This window comes from Pithys albifrons, chromosome Z (assembly GCF_047495875.1).
Source record: "Pithys albifrons albifrons isolate INPA30051 chromosome Z, PitAlb_v1, whole genome shotgun sequence".
Taxonomy (NCBI): domain Eukaryota; kingdom Metazoa; phylum Chordata; class Aves; order Passeriformes; family Thamnophilidae; genus Pithys; species Pithys albifrons.
The window spans coordinates 78,442,112-78,460,304 of NC_092497.1; the positions used below are offsets into that span (position 1 = coordinate 78,442,112).

General features: G+C 34.0%; 1 protein-coding gene across 1 annotated transcript in view; it reads left to right on the forward strand.

The window, feature by feature from the left end:
- The window catches only part of CNTNAP4 (contactin associated protein family member 4), a 198,582-nt gene that overhangs the window by 136,457 nt on the left and 43,932 nt on the right, over positions 1-18,193 (forward strand). The window contains exons 9-12 of the mRNA XM_071580071.1: positions 2,204-2,353; positions 7,635-7,806; positions 14,007-14,113; positions 16,059-16,178. Coding sequence (XP_071436172.1) covers positions 2,204-2,353; positions 7,635-7,806; positions 14,007-14,113; positions 16,059-16,178 — 549 coding nt within the window. The remainder of the gene's footprint in view (positions 1-2,203; positions 2,354-7,634; positions 7,807-14,006; positions 14,114-16,058; positions 16,179-18,193) is intronic.

Sequence of the window (18,193 nt, forward strand, 5' to 3'; positions counted from 1 at the left end):
ATACTTAGATTTAAAATTATGCAACTAATGAAAATAAATTGATATCTTGTTTAATAGCCACCTTATTTTATACTAAAACAATTAATTGCTGCTTTCCCCCTTTGTTTCTGGCAAAGCACCCTACAGTATAATTTTCAGACAGAATGTAAATGTTAGTAGACCCTTTGCCTCCACCATTTAGAGATTGTACCACTTCATGGCTCAACACACGCAAATGTGAATTAATCAAGCTTCTCAATTCAAGGGCTATAATGAGCTGTTTTCTCCAGATGCATTTTGCTCCCACAATGGCATCCCTCAGTTCCCAGACTTAATAAAAGGGACTTTTGCAGAGTCTGACATTGAGCTAGATGAACATTGGTATCTCTAATCATGCCAGCCAGTATGAAGAGGAGATAAAATATCCATTCCAATATCGTATCATAGGTCAGTATGGTGAACTACAATAACCAAACCAAAATGTGCAAAATTCACATAATTAATTTTTCAGCATGCAGCTCTGGGGTCCCCAACACAAGGAAAATATGGTCCCGCTAGAGTGAGACCAGAGGAGGACCATGAAAATAATCAAAGGGCTGGAAAATCCTCCCATGAGAACAAACTGAGAGAGATGGCGCTTTTCAGCCTGAAGAAATGAAAGCTTTAGCACCTTTCAATACTTAAAAGAAGGTCTAAAATAAGAATGGAGACCTAGGTTTTTAGGTTGTTTTTTGTTCTTTTTGTTTTGGTTTGTTTTGATTTTTTCTCTTGCCAAGATTCTGTAGTGGTAGGACTAAAGGTAACATTTTTAAACTGGAAAAGGTTAGATTTAAATGTTCATAACATTTCCACTTCTGGAAATGTTAAAGGTGATGTTGTAGGGGATTTTGAGCAAGCTGATCCAGTAAAAGAAGTCCCTTCAAAGAGCAGGGAGATTGGACTAAATTTTTAAAGGTCACTTCCAGAACAAAATGCTATATGATTCTATGATTCCTTGATTTCTAAAGAGAAAAATAGTGTATTGAAGAGATGTGACTGAGGAAAACATCATTCACTCGAAGCACCTCTGGGATGCTGGGGATAAAGCAAATTGTTTAAGGTTTCTCTTTATGTGTTCCCTCAAAAATACACTGATTGAAGTAAGAAAAAAAATACAGAAAATGTGTAGAGGACTAATACTGTCTTAATTGCATTACTGATATTATTCAGGTGGTAGTCTATCTGCATTTATAATGCGCTTCTAGGGTTTATCTCTTGATTGTATGATGATCTTGTATTTAGATTCTGATAATTAACAATCTATGGATCTTAGTTATGCTGGAAGTTAGCTCTTTGAATCTTCTCATCTTTCTCTTTTTTATTTCCTTTCCATCTGTTTGATGAGTCTCTTAACTGATGAACTGTTTCTGTAGCATATCTACAACATATTCCAGGGAGGAGTGGAAAACCACAGATCACATATCATAGGTACTCTGCAGTCAAGAAAGGACTTAGCATAGTTTGAAGGTTGTATTCTTTGTTCTTCACTGAAAGAAATATCTCTATTCTGAAGAATGCTCAAGCATATGATTGACTTAAAGCACTTGTTAAAGATAATAAATAATGTGGTTACATACTCTATAGAATTTATTTAATTATGTACACATAAGTGCTTTCCAGAATCAGGGCTACAGGTGTATTGCTCTTTGGTGCCTTACACCTCCACAGCCAGAGGTAATGTAAATTTGTGTTAGAGGCCAAACTCCCAGAATATTTTCCTATACATTTCCAGTAAAAGAGACAGCTGAAAGAAAAATTATCTTATGACCCTAACATGATGGTTACTGAAGCTTTTAGCATCTACAGGATTTTGCTGCTTTACTGTCTTATAATATAATGAAACTTTTTATTTTAGAAGATGAAGAAATCCTTTGTAACAGTGCCATAAAAATTTGTATTGTGTATAAAATATTGTATCAGCCAGTACAATGATACCCTCCTTAGGGTAGATACTTTTCGTAGTCATTAAATGGATGTATTACAGATAATTAGGGTCATTATGAAAGTAAGTCTTATTCACAGAAATACTTTTGTCCTTATTAATTTTTTTTCATTTCACTTTCACTTGGAGATTTTATATGGGCTATCCCTGCTCTACCAGTCCCTCCTTGTTTCAAGACTGTCACATTTAAATAGTATAACAAATAATGCAAGTTTCCAATTTTTTTTTTAATTTTATTTCCAGGTACTGGATTAAATAATGGCCAGTGGCATTCTGTATCTTTCTCTGTGAAAAGGAACCGTGTCAGTGTAATAGTGGACGGTGATGTGACTTCGTTGGCTCATGCCTCTATACCTCTGCAAATTTATTCAGGAGATGTTTTCTACTTTGGAGGTGAAATATATTGCTTATTTGTGTTAGCAATATCCAGTAGTTAAACATGATTTTTTCCTGACATATCTGATCAAATGACAAAAATTTTTTGGCTTACCTCAAATCTTCTTTGCTTTGCTTGGTTATCTCTCAAAGGATCTGGTTTTCAGATGCTGTTATGGTGTTGTGACTTTCTGCATCCTTAAAATTTCATTGTGTTGGCTAGAATAAATCACTACCTTAAACCCTTGATCACTTTAGATCATCATAGCTTGCATCATAATCTGATAATTGAATATAGCCTGACTGGCAATCAAACAGACACACAAAAGTTTCTCGTTACAGACCTACTGTTTGGCTAAATGAAATTTTTTGAGAATCTTGCACTGGGATTACTTCAAGTTTTCGTCTGAAGTGAATGCTTACTCACTTGGCAAATATCCTCTTTATATGATACACTCGTTTCTCTTTTTTTTTTTTTTACCACAATGACACAACTTCTCTATGTTTGAAGAATATAATTTGTGCGTAAAAAATGCACTTAGATATCTTCATTTGCCTGTTAATATTTACAATCATCTGTCATCTAGTGTTTTTGTCATTAATGACAAGTATTGTAATTGACAGAGCTGAGCAGGTGGTTGCACATAATTCTGTTGGGAATGGACTACATAATAACATTGATAAATAGCATCTCAGTGCTTTATTCAACACTAGACTGATGTTTCATGTCTTAGTAGTTTAAGTATCAAGGATTGAACTATTTATTAACAAATCTCAAATTTCTGAGAAAAGTGAGGAATATATACAAACCCCTAGATGAGTATGGACTAAGTCATTGTCCACAGATCACCTCCCTTGAAACAATAGGTTTTAAATAAATTTTATGCTGACAAACAGACTCTAAATACAGAAACATGAGCATCCTCATGACTTTTCACATCTGGCATCTACCCTTCTCTAGTAAAGATACCCCTTGTCTTTGCTCATAATGAGAGAAAGATGCAGAATATTAGTCTTGAATAGATCCTTCTATGTTGTTTCAGGTTCCCTCTGATTGGGTGATTTTCACCATTTCAGGCTTGATAACACAGGTGAACAGATCAGAAATGATGTGGGCAGTTACAAAAAAGCACCATATTCAATTAAGTTGTACAAAGACATTCTTATTTGTCTCTTTTGATTCCAAGAATGCTGAAAATAATAATGGGCTACATAACCCTCAGATTCCCTGATTTCACCCTTATGCTGAAATGAGCAGTATGTACATGTTATACAAAGTTAGGGAGTCCTAGTAGTGGGGTTTCTGATTTTAGAAAATTGTTTATTAAAATGTTGTGCTGTATACCACTTGTGTTATATACCAAAATGAAGAGAATGCATTTTGACTTTCTTTCTCAGCTTATATGAATATTTACCACACTTCAGTGTGGTGGTTGTTAAAAAATGAGTATCAGCCTTCCAGGAGAGATGTCCTGGGGACATAATGATTAGTTTACATGCTTTAATGAATACAAAGTATGCAAGAAAATATGTGTGCTTAACTAGGAAAATGTGTAATAAACATGAAAATAGTTTAGTATTATGTCAACACAATTTCTAGTCATTCTATCATTAAGGATGTACAACCTCCCTCAGTTCTTGGAATAATAAATCATTTCAACTATGTGAGAAGATGAAATTATTTAATACTGCAGTAAAAACATATTGTAAATTTCATGATTAAATAATTTCTTCTTATCTTTAATAACCAAGCTATAATTGTAAGGAAACACAATTTCATATAATTAATTGTATTGTCTTTTCTCTAACAGAATTATAAGACAAATTTTTAAAAAGAGACACCAAAAAAAAATCTGAAAGACAATTTTGTAAAATACTTAATTATAAAAGATATAATCTTTTTTGTGCTTTCTCTGGCCATTTTTATTTATTTTTCAGAAAATATGAACTCCACTGGAAGTACCTCATTCTCAAATGGGCATTACATTTTTCACCATAAATGACAGAATTTATGTTACTGTTCAATTGTAGAATGCTGTAAAGCATATGGTCAGAACTGTATTTGATTTCTCTAACTGTGTGTGGTGCTGAAAACTTTATGTGTTCCTGTTTGGACTTTTTTAAGTCCACAGATTTGTTGTTCTTAAAGCAATATCTCAATTAGTTAAACATTTTCCTGTTGAAAGCTGATGACAAATTTGAACAGTTTGATTCCTCAACAGAGTAAAACATGCTGAAAATTTATTAACTTGTTAAATGTTAGTTTTAGTTCATTTTCTAATTTATATTTCTCAAAAACATATCTATACAATATATGTTGTTGTGCACTTGTTTGAGTATAGTTACTAGTTTCTACTGTCCTTTTGCTTTCTAGTTTCATGAACCTCTGCACTGTCTTTACAGGGCTTCAAAAGTACCCATTACCTCTATGGAATAGAGAAGTGTCTTAAAACTCAGTACTTCCTAACATAATGAAACAAGGTCTTCAAATGCTGTGAACCAGAACACAGTATTGTTTGACTAAGATTAAAGGATGACTCTTGTGCATCATTCCAGAAGCAGTATTACCCCTTGCACAAAAGCCAAAATAAAAACCATTTAAGTATTTGCACTGAAATGTTTAGCTGCCACAGGGAAAAAGGGCTCAATGGACATGGTTTAAATCAAATCAGGATCAAAGCAATTTATTGATTAATTAATAACTTCCATTAATTTGCAATCAGTGAACAAGGCATTTCAGGGTCAGTAAGACAACAGATAAACCACGATATTAGATTCTAATGGGCTGTTCTGCAAAGGTTGAGTTGAACAATCAGATTGTATTTATTGTAACACTCTGTTCTAAACAAGTCTGATTAGATCAAGATGTATAGGGCTGTGACCAGTCAAGCCTTGAACAGCTCCAGGGATGGAAATCTCATGACTTCTCTGGTCAAACTGTTCTCATATTGACCACCCTCACAGTGAAAACAATCGTTGCTGATGCTTGGTCTGAATTTACCAGGTTTTAGTTTTGTGCTTTGCCTCTTGTCTCATCACCGTACACTTCCGGAAGTAGTCTTGCACCAGCTCCATCCTCTCTGTGTCATCTTATAAGATAGCTTTATCTTCTTGTCTTAAGACTGAGCAGGCTCAGATCTCTCACCCTCAGATCTCTCAGCCTCTCCTCATAATTACTTTCAGCTTATAGGTCTCCACGGCCTCACTCTGGGACACTGATGCCTTTCCGGTACCAAGCTGTCCAGAACTACAGCACTCCATGTAGAAGGACCTCTGACAAAGATTTGCTAGATGTGCTCTTGATAATACATCCCAGAATGCCATTGGCCTTCTGTGCTCCAAGGGCATGTTCCTGGCTCATGGTCCACTGCAGGCCTCTCTCTGAATAGTTATTATCTGGCTTAGAAAGTTACGTGGACTTGTTCCACCTAAGATTAAAGCTTTGATCAATCTCGTTACTGAATTTCATGACACTCCTCTCAGCTTATTTTTCCAGCCTTCCCAGGTCCCTCTGAGTTATAGTCCTGCTCTCCAGCATTTGTTCCCTGCCCCTAATTTGGTTCCAGACTTGTGGAAAGTTCACTTGGTCTCATCATCAATGTCACTAACGAAGACATTAAACAGTGTAGATGTCACTACTGACCTCTGAAGAACCTTCTGTTAGCTGATAATAATCTGGATTTTGCCTCATCAATTGTCTACTTATCCCATGCCTATGTAGTGAATCTAGTGGTAGGGAGATCATAGTAAAGTCTTAGAGTTGTTGCTAAAGTCAAGACATGCAATCCTTGGTGCTGTCCTTTGTCTATAGTGCTTGTCACTTCAGAAAACAAAGACCTTGTTCAGGCATGATCTAGACTTGAAGCTAAAGTTAGCCAGTGATGTTCTTGTCCTTTACGTATTGAGAAATGGTTTCTAAGAGGCTTTGCTCTGTCAATGTGCCAGGGCCTGCAGCAGGACTATCTGTTCTCTAGTTTCTTAAAAGTGGGTGAAACTTCTGCCTTTGCCAGTCACCAACAAGACCAGTAAATTGCCAAGACCTTTTGAGAACTAAAATGTTAATGAATTCACAACACAATGGCAATTATTGAAATGGCATCGACCAGCTTCTGCAATGCTGCAGAACTACCCTTGGCTGATTCTTCCTTTATTGTGGGTACTGCATTTTTTTCATACTCTGCTAGGACATGGGAAGCCTAAGAATCGGTTTCATTAGTGAAAAATAAAGAGGCCTTGGAGAAAACAGTTCTTCACCAGACCTTTGTCACTAGGTCCCCTGTCCCATAGAGCAGTGCATCCATTATCTTCTTAGCCTTCTTTTCGCTGTTGTTGTACCTACACAGACCTTTTGGTTGCACTGAAACTTCCTGGATAAATTTTTAGTCTGCTTGATTTTGTAACTGCATTCCTAGACATGCAGATAAGATCTTTGTATTCCCCTCCAAGTTGCATGTCCCTGCAGCCACATTTCTTTTTATATTTGCAGTCACTCAGGAGCTCCGTGCTTATGTTTGCAGGCCTTAAAACACATTTGCTTAACAATTTTGATATAATCATGGACTTTTCTTATGCTCTAAAGAGCTTTTGGTTGAAAACTATCCAGCCTTCTTACTCTCCAAGGCAATTTCTAATGCTATCCTCAAAACAGGTCCTGAACAGGTCAACTTTGACTCTTCTGAAATCCAAGGTTGTGTTTCTGTTTTTTGGTTTTTTTCTTGCTCTCTTCTCTGTGTTTCATGAACTCTGCAGCCTCGTATTTGCTATAATCAAGAACCACCCTTGATATTTTCAACTATATCTCCCATGTCCATCAGCAGCAAGTCCAATGGAGCATCTCTGATAGTTGAGCCACTGATAATCTGCATCAATTGTCTTCACTACTATACAAAATCTTCTTGATAGTTGCCAAAATAAAATCACTGTACTTTTACTATTTTTTGCCTTATTTGAATTCAGTTGTGACTTAAAACTTGTTCAAATCATGTGATTTTTGTATTGTACTCTTAAGATTTTGTGACTAAATTCTCCGTTCACACCTTGATTCCTTTTATTGTTTTGGAACTTTTCTGTAGGTTATCCTTTACCAAAATTGTTAATGATGTTTTTGCATATGCTTTAAAAACAGTAAGACTGCAGAGAAGTATTTCTTTATAGTCAATGCCATCCTGCCTAATCAGAGGAAATCATGGCTTCTCAGTTTAAAACATGTGAAGATTGTTAAAGTTAAGTCTACTTTTGGAATATGTGACTTTTTCAATAAAATATTTCTTTTCAGCTCCAGTTTTTATTCTTCTTTCAGGCTGTCCTAGAAGTGGAAATGTTTCTGAATGTAATACTTCATTTGGTGGTTTTCAAGGATGCATGCAACTCATTTCCATTGGTAATAAAGCAGTAGATATGATCTCAGTTCAGCAAAATGGTTTTGGCAATTTCAGTGACCTTCAGATAGATTTATGTGGCATTAGGGACAGGTAAGAAAACAATGTTTACTCATTTATTTATTTATTTCAATGTTTTCTTTATGATGTTGACTTGACAAAGAACAGAAAAAACTGGCATGTTGTTTCTTTTGTAAGATTTCAGAAGTCTAGAATAAATTCAGTGTCCATAGCACAGCAAATAGAACTCCATGCACTGCAAATAAAATTAAAGTAACTTTGGTTAAAATTATTTTATATTTCTGACAAATTTTAAATATCTTACTTTCTTTTCAAGTAAAGCTGCAGAAACAAATCCTCTCCTGTGACTTTAGTCCCATCCACCCTTTTAAGTGGTGTGTTTTTACAAGCTACTTCTATTTCTTATATTCTATCCATCAAAAACAGTAGCTAGTATCCATCACAGAGAGTAAGCAACCTTTTAGAGTATGGTCAAAACTAAGCTCATAGTTTTCAAGTACCATCTGTCTAAAACAGTGTCTTGCTCCACATGGGGGAAAGATTATATACCTTCCCAGAAACAGAAATGTGTGACAGAAAGTCATTGCTGGAATTTAGCGTAGAGAAGCAGAGAGAACGTTGCAGAGCAGCGGTTGCTGAGAAAAGGGGGAGCAGACATAGAAATGGGCCATGTAAGAAGTTTTCTTCTGTATACTCTAGAGACTGCAGTCAAAGGCATTTATATAAAGTCTGCTTTAATCTAGAAGTATTGTTCTTGGACTGAGATGAAAGGCTGTGCTGAAACACAACAGACAGGGGAAAGATGTGCTTGCAAACACTTTCCCATGCTTTCAGTATTTCTAGTCCTCATAAATTGCCTCTTGATCTAGAAAAGTCTAGCCTTTGAATTATAAGACTTTCAAAAATTGATTTATTTGGGAAAAACACTGTAGGCAGAGATCTACTTCAAGACCACAGCCAATTTCAGGTTCAGTTACATAGACCTATTTCTATGATCTGCTTTCCATTCATAGAGATAACACAGTGTGCATCTGTCCAGGTTATTCCTTAGGAGACAGTCACAACTCCTTGTGGGCAAAAGACAAAAAAGAAAAATAAAAACTACTACTTTACCTAATAGTTCATAAATGTTTGATGACCGAAACCACCAAAAAGAGGATAAAAGTTATGCCTACAATGTAATTCTTTCAATTATGTTGTAATATGTATTCTCATTAGTATTTCTACAGCTTTCATATATTAAAAACATATGAAGTTCATATATACATAGAATTTTTGTGCTATTTTATTGCTTAATGAGCCAATCCTGCATTTTGCAGTAGGCACTAAGTCTGATAGACATATGCCAAAACAGAGTTTGGCCTCAGTCAAAACTTTACTATATGATATGCTAGGATCTTGTATTTGGGATGCCACATACATTTATATTTCTTTTTAGCTTTCTTGCATCCTATTCCTTTCAACTCATTTTCTCACTTTTCAGATTTCACCATCTCCCTCCTCTCCTCATTGATGGACCTCATGACATTTCCTTCCAGCTTCTACAGCACTTTATCATTTTTGTTTTTTCAACTCTGAAATTGAACTTAGTCCACTTCCAGTACACGGCTTGCTTACTTGCTTATAAAAAGACAGAATCAAGAAGAGAATTAGGTCAAAAGAATGCAGTGTGGGGATCTACACATTCTTGGGTCGCACACATTAAAAAAGATATAAGCAAGGTTGAGTGGAATATATCACCAAATTAGCTCACAATATTATTGATGCCACTTTGTGTCTGATTTACCGTGGATTTTTCAATGTTCAGTATAACTGTGGATGTTTCAAAATGCTCATCTCAGACCTGCAGCTTAGGAACTATATCTTCCTCATGAACGCCAAGATATTTTACATAAATTTTTTAAAGGATGGTACATTTTTATATGTAGTGATTCCATTTATTTTCATCTTTGAATGACCATAGCATGTGAGTTTGTACATATGGGTTTTTAAAAAGATGTTTTTGTGTACAAATACGTATAAAGCCACTCTGTGACTCTCAGTATATGGAAATCCAGCATTACTTACAGTATTCCAAGTGATAGGACTTGACTCTTATATTCAGTGCAAAATCAGTTTATTCAGAACTGCACGCTTCCCATTTAATTGCCTTTTTTATTGCTTTTAAGCACTGCATCAAAGGGCTTAGTTTTATATGTAGCCCTTCTTCATGTTTTATCTTGCTGAATTTTTATAGCATATGAAGGTAGTTGCCATCTTTATTTTATATCAATACTACTGCCATATTTTTAGGGGGTTTTTCTTCTTTCAATAAGGACTTGTGTAGGACACTTAAATTTCCCAACTACAATCTTTTCAAAGTGTGTTTATTGCTTTCTGAGACTATTTACATTTTTATTTTGAGTTTATGTTACTCTGGTACTTCAGAATTATGTGTGTTTTCTCATGATCAATCATACCAAAGGAAAAAAAATCCCTATGGAAGGGGGGGTTTTGTTGATTTTGTTTTCTCTAAAATCTGCTAATGTGAATTTATGCCTCTTCTTAAATCTTGATGATTGCACCTTTCTTGCACTGGCTTGTCTAGATTTAGTTTTCAGCTCCCAGCATGCTTAGAATATATCTTCCTAATTTATCAAAATAGGAGTTCAATCCACACATTTTTTATCAATTTCATTAGCCTCATTACATATTATTTCAAAATAGATTGCTTTTAAAAGCCTTTCTTGTCTTATGGTATTTTGGTCCTGGGACTGCTTCTTTCCAGTTTCCTCAGACAATAATTTCATCATTCCTTCAGTTTCTTTTGATATCATATATATCTTTATCCAACTAATTCTACATCTTACAATAAATTTCATATGAAAATATGCATTCTTCTTTGGGACCATTAAAACTGCTTATATGTATTAAACAATTTTTAATAGGTAGCTTGTATGACACTGTGCACATATCATTTGATAGAAAATACTTTCTTCCTAGAAATGATTTATATATATCTTTGTTTGCCCTAAGCCAATCAGGATTTTTGCCACTGTGCTCCTGATGGTAAATGTCTCCCTTACAGCTGCAGCGAAACAAACCCCTTCTTTGTCTTGGAATCTTTATGAGAATCTTTGCATCTCCAGTTCCAAATACTGAAGCGTGACCCAGTTTCTGCAGTTATTGGTAGCTTTTGTAATGGAAGTGATGGACCACTAAACTGAGTAGTTTTACACATATAAAATGCATGAAGAAAAATAAAATTTACTCTGCATAGTGACCTGGATTTATATGCAACAGTAAATAAACTGAAAACCACTACACGAATCCATGCTTTTTCTCATATATACACATTTAACATTTGAAGAGTATTGTTTATCAGATTTACTGTCCTCATGAACAGATGGTGAACTCATCATTAATTTATTTATTTGTATATAGATTATTATCCTGTGCTTCTTTTTGTAGACATAAATGTCATACCATTTTCCTGTCTTCAATTGTCTCAGTTCCATAATCTTTCCCATTCCTCATTCCCTTCTTAAATCTTTTTGACTCTTTCCAGCCATCACTTTTCCTACGCTCCTTCTTTTAGCCGTTTCATTCCATGATATCTTTATATTGTTCTAATGCTCATATATCTCTTGGACATGCAAGCAATTATTTTAATGTATTTCTCCTTCATATGTTCTTTCTTATTTCCTTTATCAATATATATTGGTTTAACATCTGCTAATTATACATAAAACACTGACAAACTAATTTCAAAGGACACAGTGTCATTTAAATGCCTTACAAAGTTAGCACATTTAGTCTCTAAAGAGAAAGTGCCAGATGAATCTATCATAATTACATCAAGCCCTACATAGAAACATAAAATTGTCTTCCAGAAACTATTGCCTTTGGTGTCCTTGCAGCAGTGTGTTGTACAAAAACCAGAAAAAATGGGTTTATATATGTTTAAAAAAATAAGTCAAAACCTATATGAGGGTCATTAGACAATTCTCCAATAATTTTCTTTCTCTTTTTTATTTTTTTTAATTTGAAGAATGAAGAAATAATGGAAACTAAAATTGCAGCAATTATTTGCTCTTTTAAATCATCTTTTAAAGAAATAGTGAACCAAAATTGTCACTAGCTGGTAATTGGCATAAAAAGTTCTTAGATTTTTCCTTTATAAAAATTTAATTCCTACTCTGGATCAGTGTTGTTCTCTGAATATTACCTTGTGATTATTATCAGTCTTCTACTTTGGTTTAAAACAGTGTATCATTTGCAAATGGCATACACTTAAAGGCATATTATCAAGAAATATTGTGGTAAATGTTTAATCATCTGTTGATTTTCTGGTTTTAGCAGTCCTGGTGGTGAATCCAAAAATTACCTTTTAAAGATGAGGTATTAGAAATACTGTTTCAAATAATAGAAATATTTTTATTATATTAGTTTCCTCAGAGAGAGCTCTGTTTTAAATCTGGCTTTGGGTAAGGTTGCAGTATAAAATGTAATTATGCATTAACTGGATGTTTCTCTTGGCTACTTTCTATTATAAATTCTGAAGCAGAGGGAATATGTAAAATTTAATGTTGGAAAATTTAAATTATACTCTTAGCTTGTTTTTCCTTTCATTAAAGTTGGTTCAGGATCATCAATTTCATCTAAGCTTTTCATCTTGTGTATGCTATTAAGGAGATTAATTATTAGGGACAAGGAGTCAATACAAGTAAAAACCATGTAAATCACAATTTTTGGATAATGATGTCTTTATCAGAATGGAATAAGACAGGAAATGCTATGGGTGAAATACATACAAGCAAAGCAGCTGTCAGTGGATGCACTGAAAGTCTTGAATGGCAGTTATGCTAGTGATGTGTATTTGTAGTAACTGATGATTAGTTATACCCATAGAAAGTAAAATTAGGTTTTTATCCTAAGAAATGCATATTTATGTAATTCCATCAAACAAAATATTTAAATTCCAGATAATCGTAAGCCTGGTGCCTAAAGTTCATCTTTAGCTTCCAAAACAGAGCTCATTGAAGCATATATCATTTATTGACTTGTCTTAGCAATACATTCTTGTAATCGAATAAAGATCAGCTCTTTCCCTGGCAAAAAAGTCACAGATTTCCTTGAAAATAAGAGACCTATATCACTATATGTACTTTACCTACACTTCATTTGCTACTTCTTTTTTTTTTCCCTCCTGTGAAAATCTCTGTCCTTGTTTATAAACATGAAAGAAAGATAAAATTCTTTGAGTGTTATGAGGAGTGAATGTACACAGGCCCTGAGTTATTCATAGGGCAGATATTTTAAATGGTGGACTTTCTTCAATTCTAATTTAAAACCCTCCTAGGATTTCTGGAATTAATTAAAAGGTATTTTAAGATCCTGTGAATATTAGAGGGCCTCCTTGTTTTGGGTTTTCTGTGGCTAATGTGAACAGTAAAGCCATTTTGAACTTTCTGAGCTACACTACACATACATATACACTCAGCTAGAATGTTGTCTAATTTCTAAGGTGAAAAGCTAATCAGTAAATGGTTAAAGTGTGCCGATCTATTTCAATATATTTTCAGTTGTGTTTATAAAAAAGAGTTATTTTTTCCTGTTTTTTATCTCATGAGTGTTTTGTAATGTGGTAGAATGCTGCAAAATTAAGCAGTTACAGATGAATTATTGTTTCAGTCAATCTCCTAGGAGAAAGTCACCAAAACTCTTCAAGTTTCTGGTCATATCACCAGAATGGAAACTGGGTTTACTGGTAGTTACTTGCTGTGTTGGAACTGACATACTCTGGTCAGGTTTATTTGTTACATGATTTTTTGGTTTTGTTTTTGTTTTTTTTTTACTTTTCTGTTATTTTTTACAAGAATAGAAAGAAATCTGTTGTGGTGCTGCTTTGTTGTGATATCTTCTTGAAAAAATCCTATCCATTGCAAACCTTGCCAGTGAATTATCAACACAGAAACCTTTCATTGGTTTATCAGTCTGTATTGAATTGCAGAGAGTTGAATGGGTATCAAATAACAATTCTGGATCTTAAATTTTATTTCTGTTCTCACAGGCTTATTGAATAATTAGGGTATTTGTTATAAGATGTAGAATACTGGTGAAGAAATTATCATAATTTTCTTGTACTTCATTGACATCTTCAACAATGAGCTAGAAGACTTCCTTCATGCTATTATACTTCTTTTCTAGGATTTTGCATTTCTTGATAAGTACAAGTGACAAGTAAATGAGCATTAAAAAAAAGCGAAAATGCTCTTTGTTTTTTATTTTAGGTGTATGCCTAATTACTGTGAACATGGTGGTGAGTGCTCACAGTCCTGGAACATCTTCTACTGCAACTGTGCCAACACTGGTTACAAGGGAGCTACATGCCATTATCGTAAGTCTTAGAAGTTTTCTGTTTTCTGACTGTGCTTTTATTTCTGATTGAATTTCTTCACGACAAAAAAAAATCCAAAGCAAACCAAAAATCATTTGTACGATCATTCTAAAGTATTTTTAGTCATGTAGATAGTCATAATTTTGTTCAAAGAAAGGCCTTGGGAATTCAAAATGTATAGCAACAAAAGTTCATTGGAAATTCAAGTCATGATTTATTTTTCTTTCAATTATTTTCATATTTTCCATGAGGTGGTCAGTAATATCCTCTCCCATCCATGTAATTCCACTTTCTCAATCAATGAATCATTTAGAAATGTGTTAAATTCATTTTTATTCACCACAAAATTAATATTCATTTTTTTCTGACACAGTGGGACTACATTCACATCCAAAGGTAATCACATGCTAAACCTTAAACGTGTTTATGTAGTTTGCTGATCAGGAACTAGATTAGGAGAAAATAAAATAAATAAATAAAATACCTAATTGAAAGTAACTTAGCTAACTTCACAGGAGATGCTTTACTTTTATATTGCTTTCAGCATGTTATGGGAAAAAATAAAGTAAGATGATTTGATTGATTATAATTTGCAAATTCATAAATTGAATCAACTGATGATGTCTATAAAGACAGATAGAGGCTATGGTTTCCTGATGATTAGGACTCAAGGAGAAATGGAATGATATGATAACTTAGCTAGTCATTTTTCACTGTCAAAAATAAATTAATGAATGTTTGAACTTCTTAGTCATGGCTAAATTTAACTAAGACTATTTACTGTAAGGAGCCATAAAATTCCATTTGAAAATTGCATAAATTGTGCATGAGGAATATTTCAGAGTAAGCAATCTGAATGAATTTTCTTTTTCATAGGTGTTGCCATACAATTTCAGTAACCAAAAAGCAAGAAAAAAATTGAGAGATCACATTCTTCAAAAATCTGCCTTATTTTTTTTTACAAAAGAGGATGTCTTTTGGATTACTATATAGTATTGTATAATTTATTTAAAAATAATTGAAATACATTGACTTTATATAGATCAAAATTTCTAGACTTACTACTCTCAACTTGGTTTTATTTGTATAGCAATAACTGCTTTTTGTTATTAATCTAATAGCTCATTCTTTTTGACAGAATTTTTTCAAGTTTTAATAATAACTGATAGAGCACACTGTTTAATTTTGGAAAGAAAGAACATTATGATTTCTCAATATAAATCTAACTGTTAAAGGAGAAGATAGGCTACTGCAGTCTAGGTGTGGTATTATGATCAGTGTGGTTATGATCTCTGTTCCTGAGATGCGGTTACAGAGGGGGACTCATACGTCTTTTTTTTTTCTCTCAGATATTTAACCATAAAGAAGTCATCACAGACTTTTTTTTTTTTTTTAGACCTTGATCGATATAAAGTATACATGACCAGGGACCAAGGAGCTGTCATTTTGTCTTTACTTATTTAGTTATTTTACTGAAGTATCTGACAAGTCACTTGCCTTTCCTTTTAGAAAGGGAAGAAAATAAGAAGTGCAAAAGCCAAAAAATGTTTACCTTGTGTATTATGCAGCAACAACAGCAACAAAAATCTGATTTGGTTGATGTAGTTAGTGATTATTTCCTCAAAATCTTATTACCAGGGTCTAGGTAATATCCTTGGCATTCTACTATTATTCAGCGTTTTTTACAACCTTACTCACCCACATTTCATGCTTTTCTCCCTGAAGTTTTTAGCTTGTAATACAGAAAAAAATGCTTAGAAATGTCTCTTGTGATCTCCATGATAAATAAAAACAAATGTGCTTAACAATTTTTAATGAAAGTGAACACACACACACACAACTTCTTTTCCCAGTTTCAGGATTCACATACATTTTTGTTTTTAATTCCCTGAATAAAATATAAAATTATGTCCTTACATTTGTGATGGAATGTGTTCTTTTACAGCCATCTATGAGCAATCATGTGAAGCCTATAAGCACAGAGGGAACACTGCAGGCTTTTACAATATTGATTCAGATGGAAGTGGCCCCTTGGGACCATTTCTGGTATACTGTAATATGACAGGTGAGATGATAAACTTCCTTAACTTACAGCTGGGACTGTGTGCAAGCTCATTATATTGAAATGCGAATTATCAAGTGAAAAGCCTCTGCAGCTTATACGTTTAATGTAAACATGTGCAACAAAATGAAGATGACTCCTTAGCTCAGGATATTGGGCAAAGAATTAGGCAGAGAAATTACAATAATAACAGGATTCAGGCTGGGAAGCTGAAACAACATTGCTGTTGTGCATAAATGGGACATGTGTTCCATATGGAAACAATGTCATACTAGTTCATTTTTGGGGAACAGCTTTGTTTTCATTAAAGTTGAAGCCTCTTGAGAATGTTTAAGGAAATGAGGAACAAGTTACGTATTATGAGAATTTTGCTGATTTTTCCCTAATAGCTTTCTGAAATATGGTACTTCAGACCTGGCCTTTGTTGTGAGGAATATACATATTAAATTTCATTTGCAAACTGCCAGGGGATCTTTTGGAGAATACAAATACAACTAGTGGGACTCTTGCAGCCTGGGTTTTGGACACCCTGCTTCCTCTTCTGCAACCAGTTCTTTAATCATGTATATAGCTAGAAGTTTTAGGTATCAGTTTGCTGTTTAACAAATAACTTGATGTTATCTCTGTATGGTATATGACTTTGGTATATGTCCTTTCAACAAATCTTAGATTTACATGGCTTTTTGAAATTTATTATTGAGTTATTTGTGCTGTTTCCTTTTCTTATAACTTAGCCCCTATTTATTTGAACTGCTTTCCAGAAAAAAATGATAGAAACACTTTATTTTTTCGTGTAACAAAAATACATTTTCACACAGCTAAAACTGTTTAAAGACTGCATGAGTAGGCTAGATTTGTTCTGATTTAGGTATGCAACTTGATTTAGAAACCTTATCATAAGTTGTTGTTGATTTGTGAACAATTTACGGTCACTTCTATTTCCTGAGAAAATGTCTGATAGTGGCATTTGTTGATTTTCAATGCAATCTGAAGAATACTTAATAGTTGAATATATGCTATAATTCCAATCAGTCTGTGGAATTTAACTAATCTCACCATGTCAGCTCCTGACTGACTTCTACAGTGAACTGTGCTAGCTCATAGTAAGTGCACTTCAGATTGGCACAGGCTCTTAAAAAGAAATATCCTAGTGTCCTATGAGACTGAAAGAAACCTAAGAAGCATGGCAGAAATATGACAATTTTTTTAAGTGGATATAACTCTCCGAGGTACAGTGTAGTGTCTGATTTATCCTTGTGTGTCCATGAACAGCTGTTACTGTTTTCCTCAGTCACTCCTTATTCACCACATTAAGTAAACATCATTGATCAGTTCTTCATCTCAAGATGCATTCTGACAGGATGAATCTTCTGTATTTGTTTTGTTCCCAGTTTTGTCATGACTGGCATTCCCTTTTCCCACCAGAGGCAGGGAAGGCAGATGCCCACATTTCTTACTGTACTGCCTTGTCTTTGACATTCATGGGGCTCTATTTTCAGGCAGCTGGGAAAGAAGTGCCATTCACTGATTTTATTCTTGAAGTTCAGTTTCACAATGAAAAGTCTACAGTCCACACCGCCAATTAAGATGACCAAACTTTGCAGTGAACTGTTTTCCTTTTTCATTTGTAAATTTAGGAGTGTGACAGAATCTTGTAAGAAACCTGCTTATCTTCATTTTTATTTTCAATGCTATTAATGCTCAACTATATTTGTGTGTAATTACATGTACAAAAAAGCCCAAACTAACAAAACCAAAACCAAACAAAAACAACAACAAAAACCCAAACAAAACTAAAATGCACTCAAAACCAAACAAACCCTACATTCACTATATTTCTAGACGTCTGTTTTTTTCACTATGGTAATATCCTTAATAAAGATTTATAATTAGATAAAAAATATTTCATTTAGATTTTCTGACTCCTGCTTGTCTTGAAGTGACCATGAGTTCTTTCCTCTCCCCAAATGTCTTATATCTTCCACTTGTGGCCTGTAGGCAGCTGATGAAATAAAATA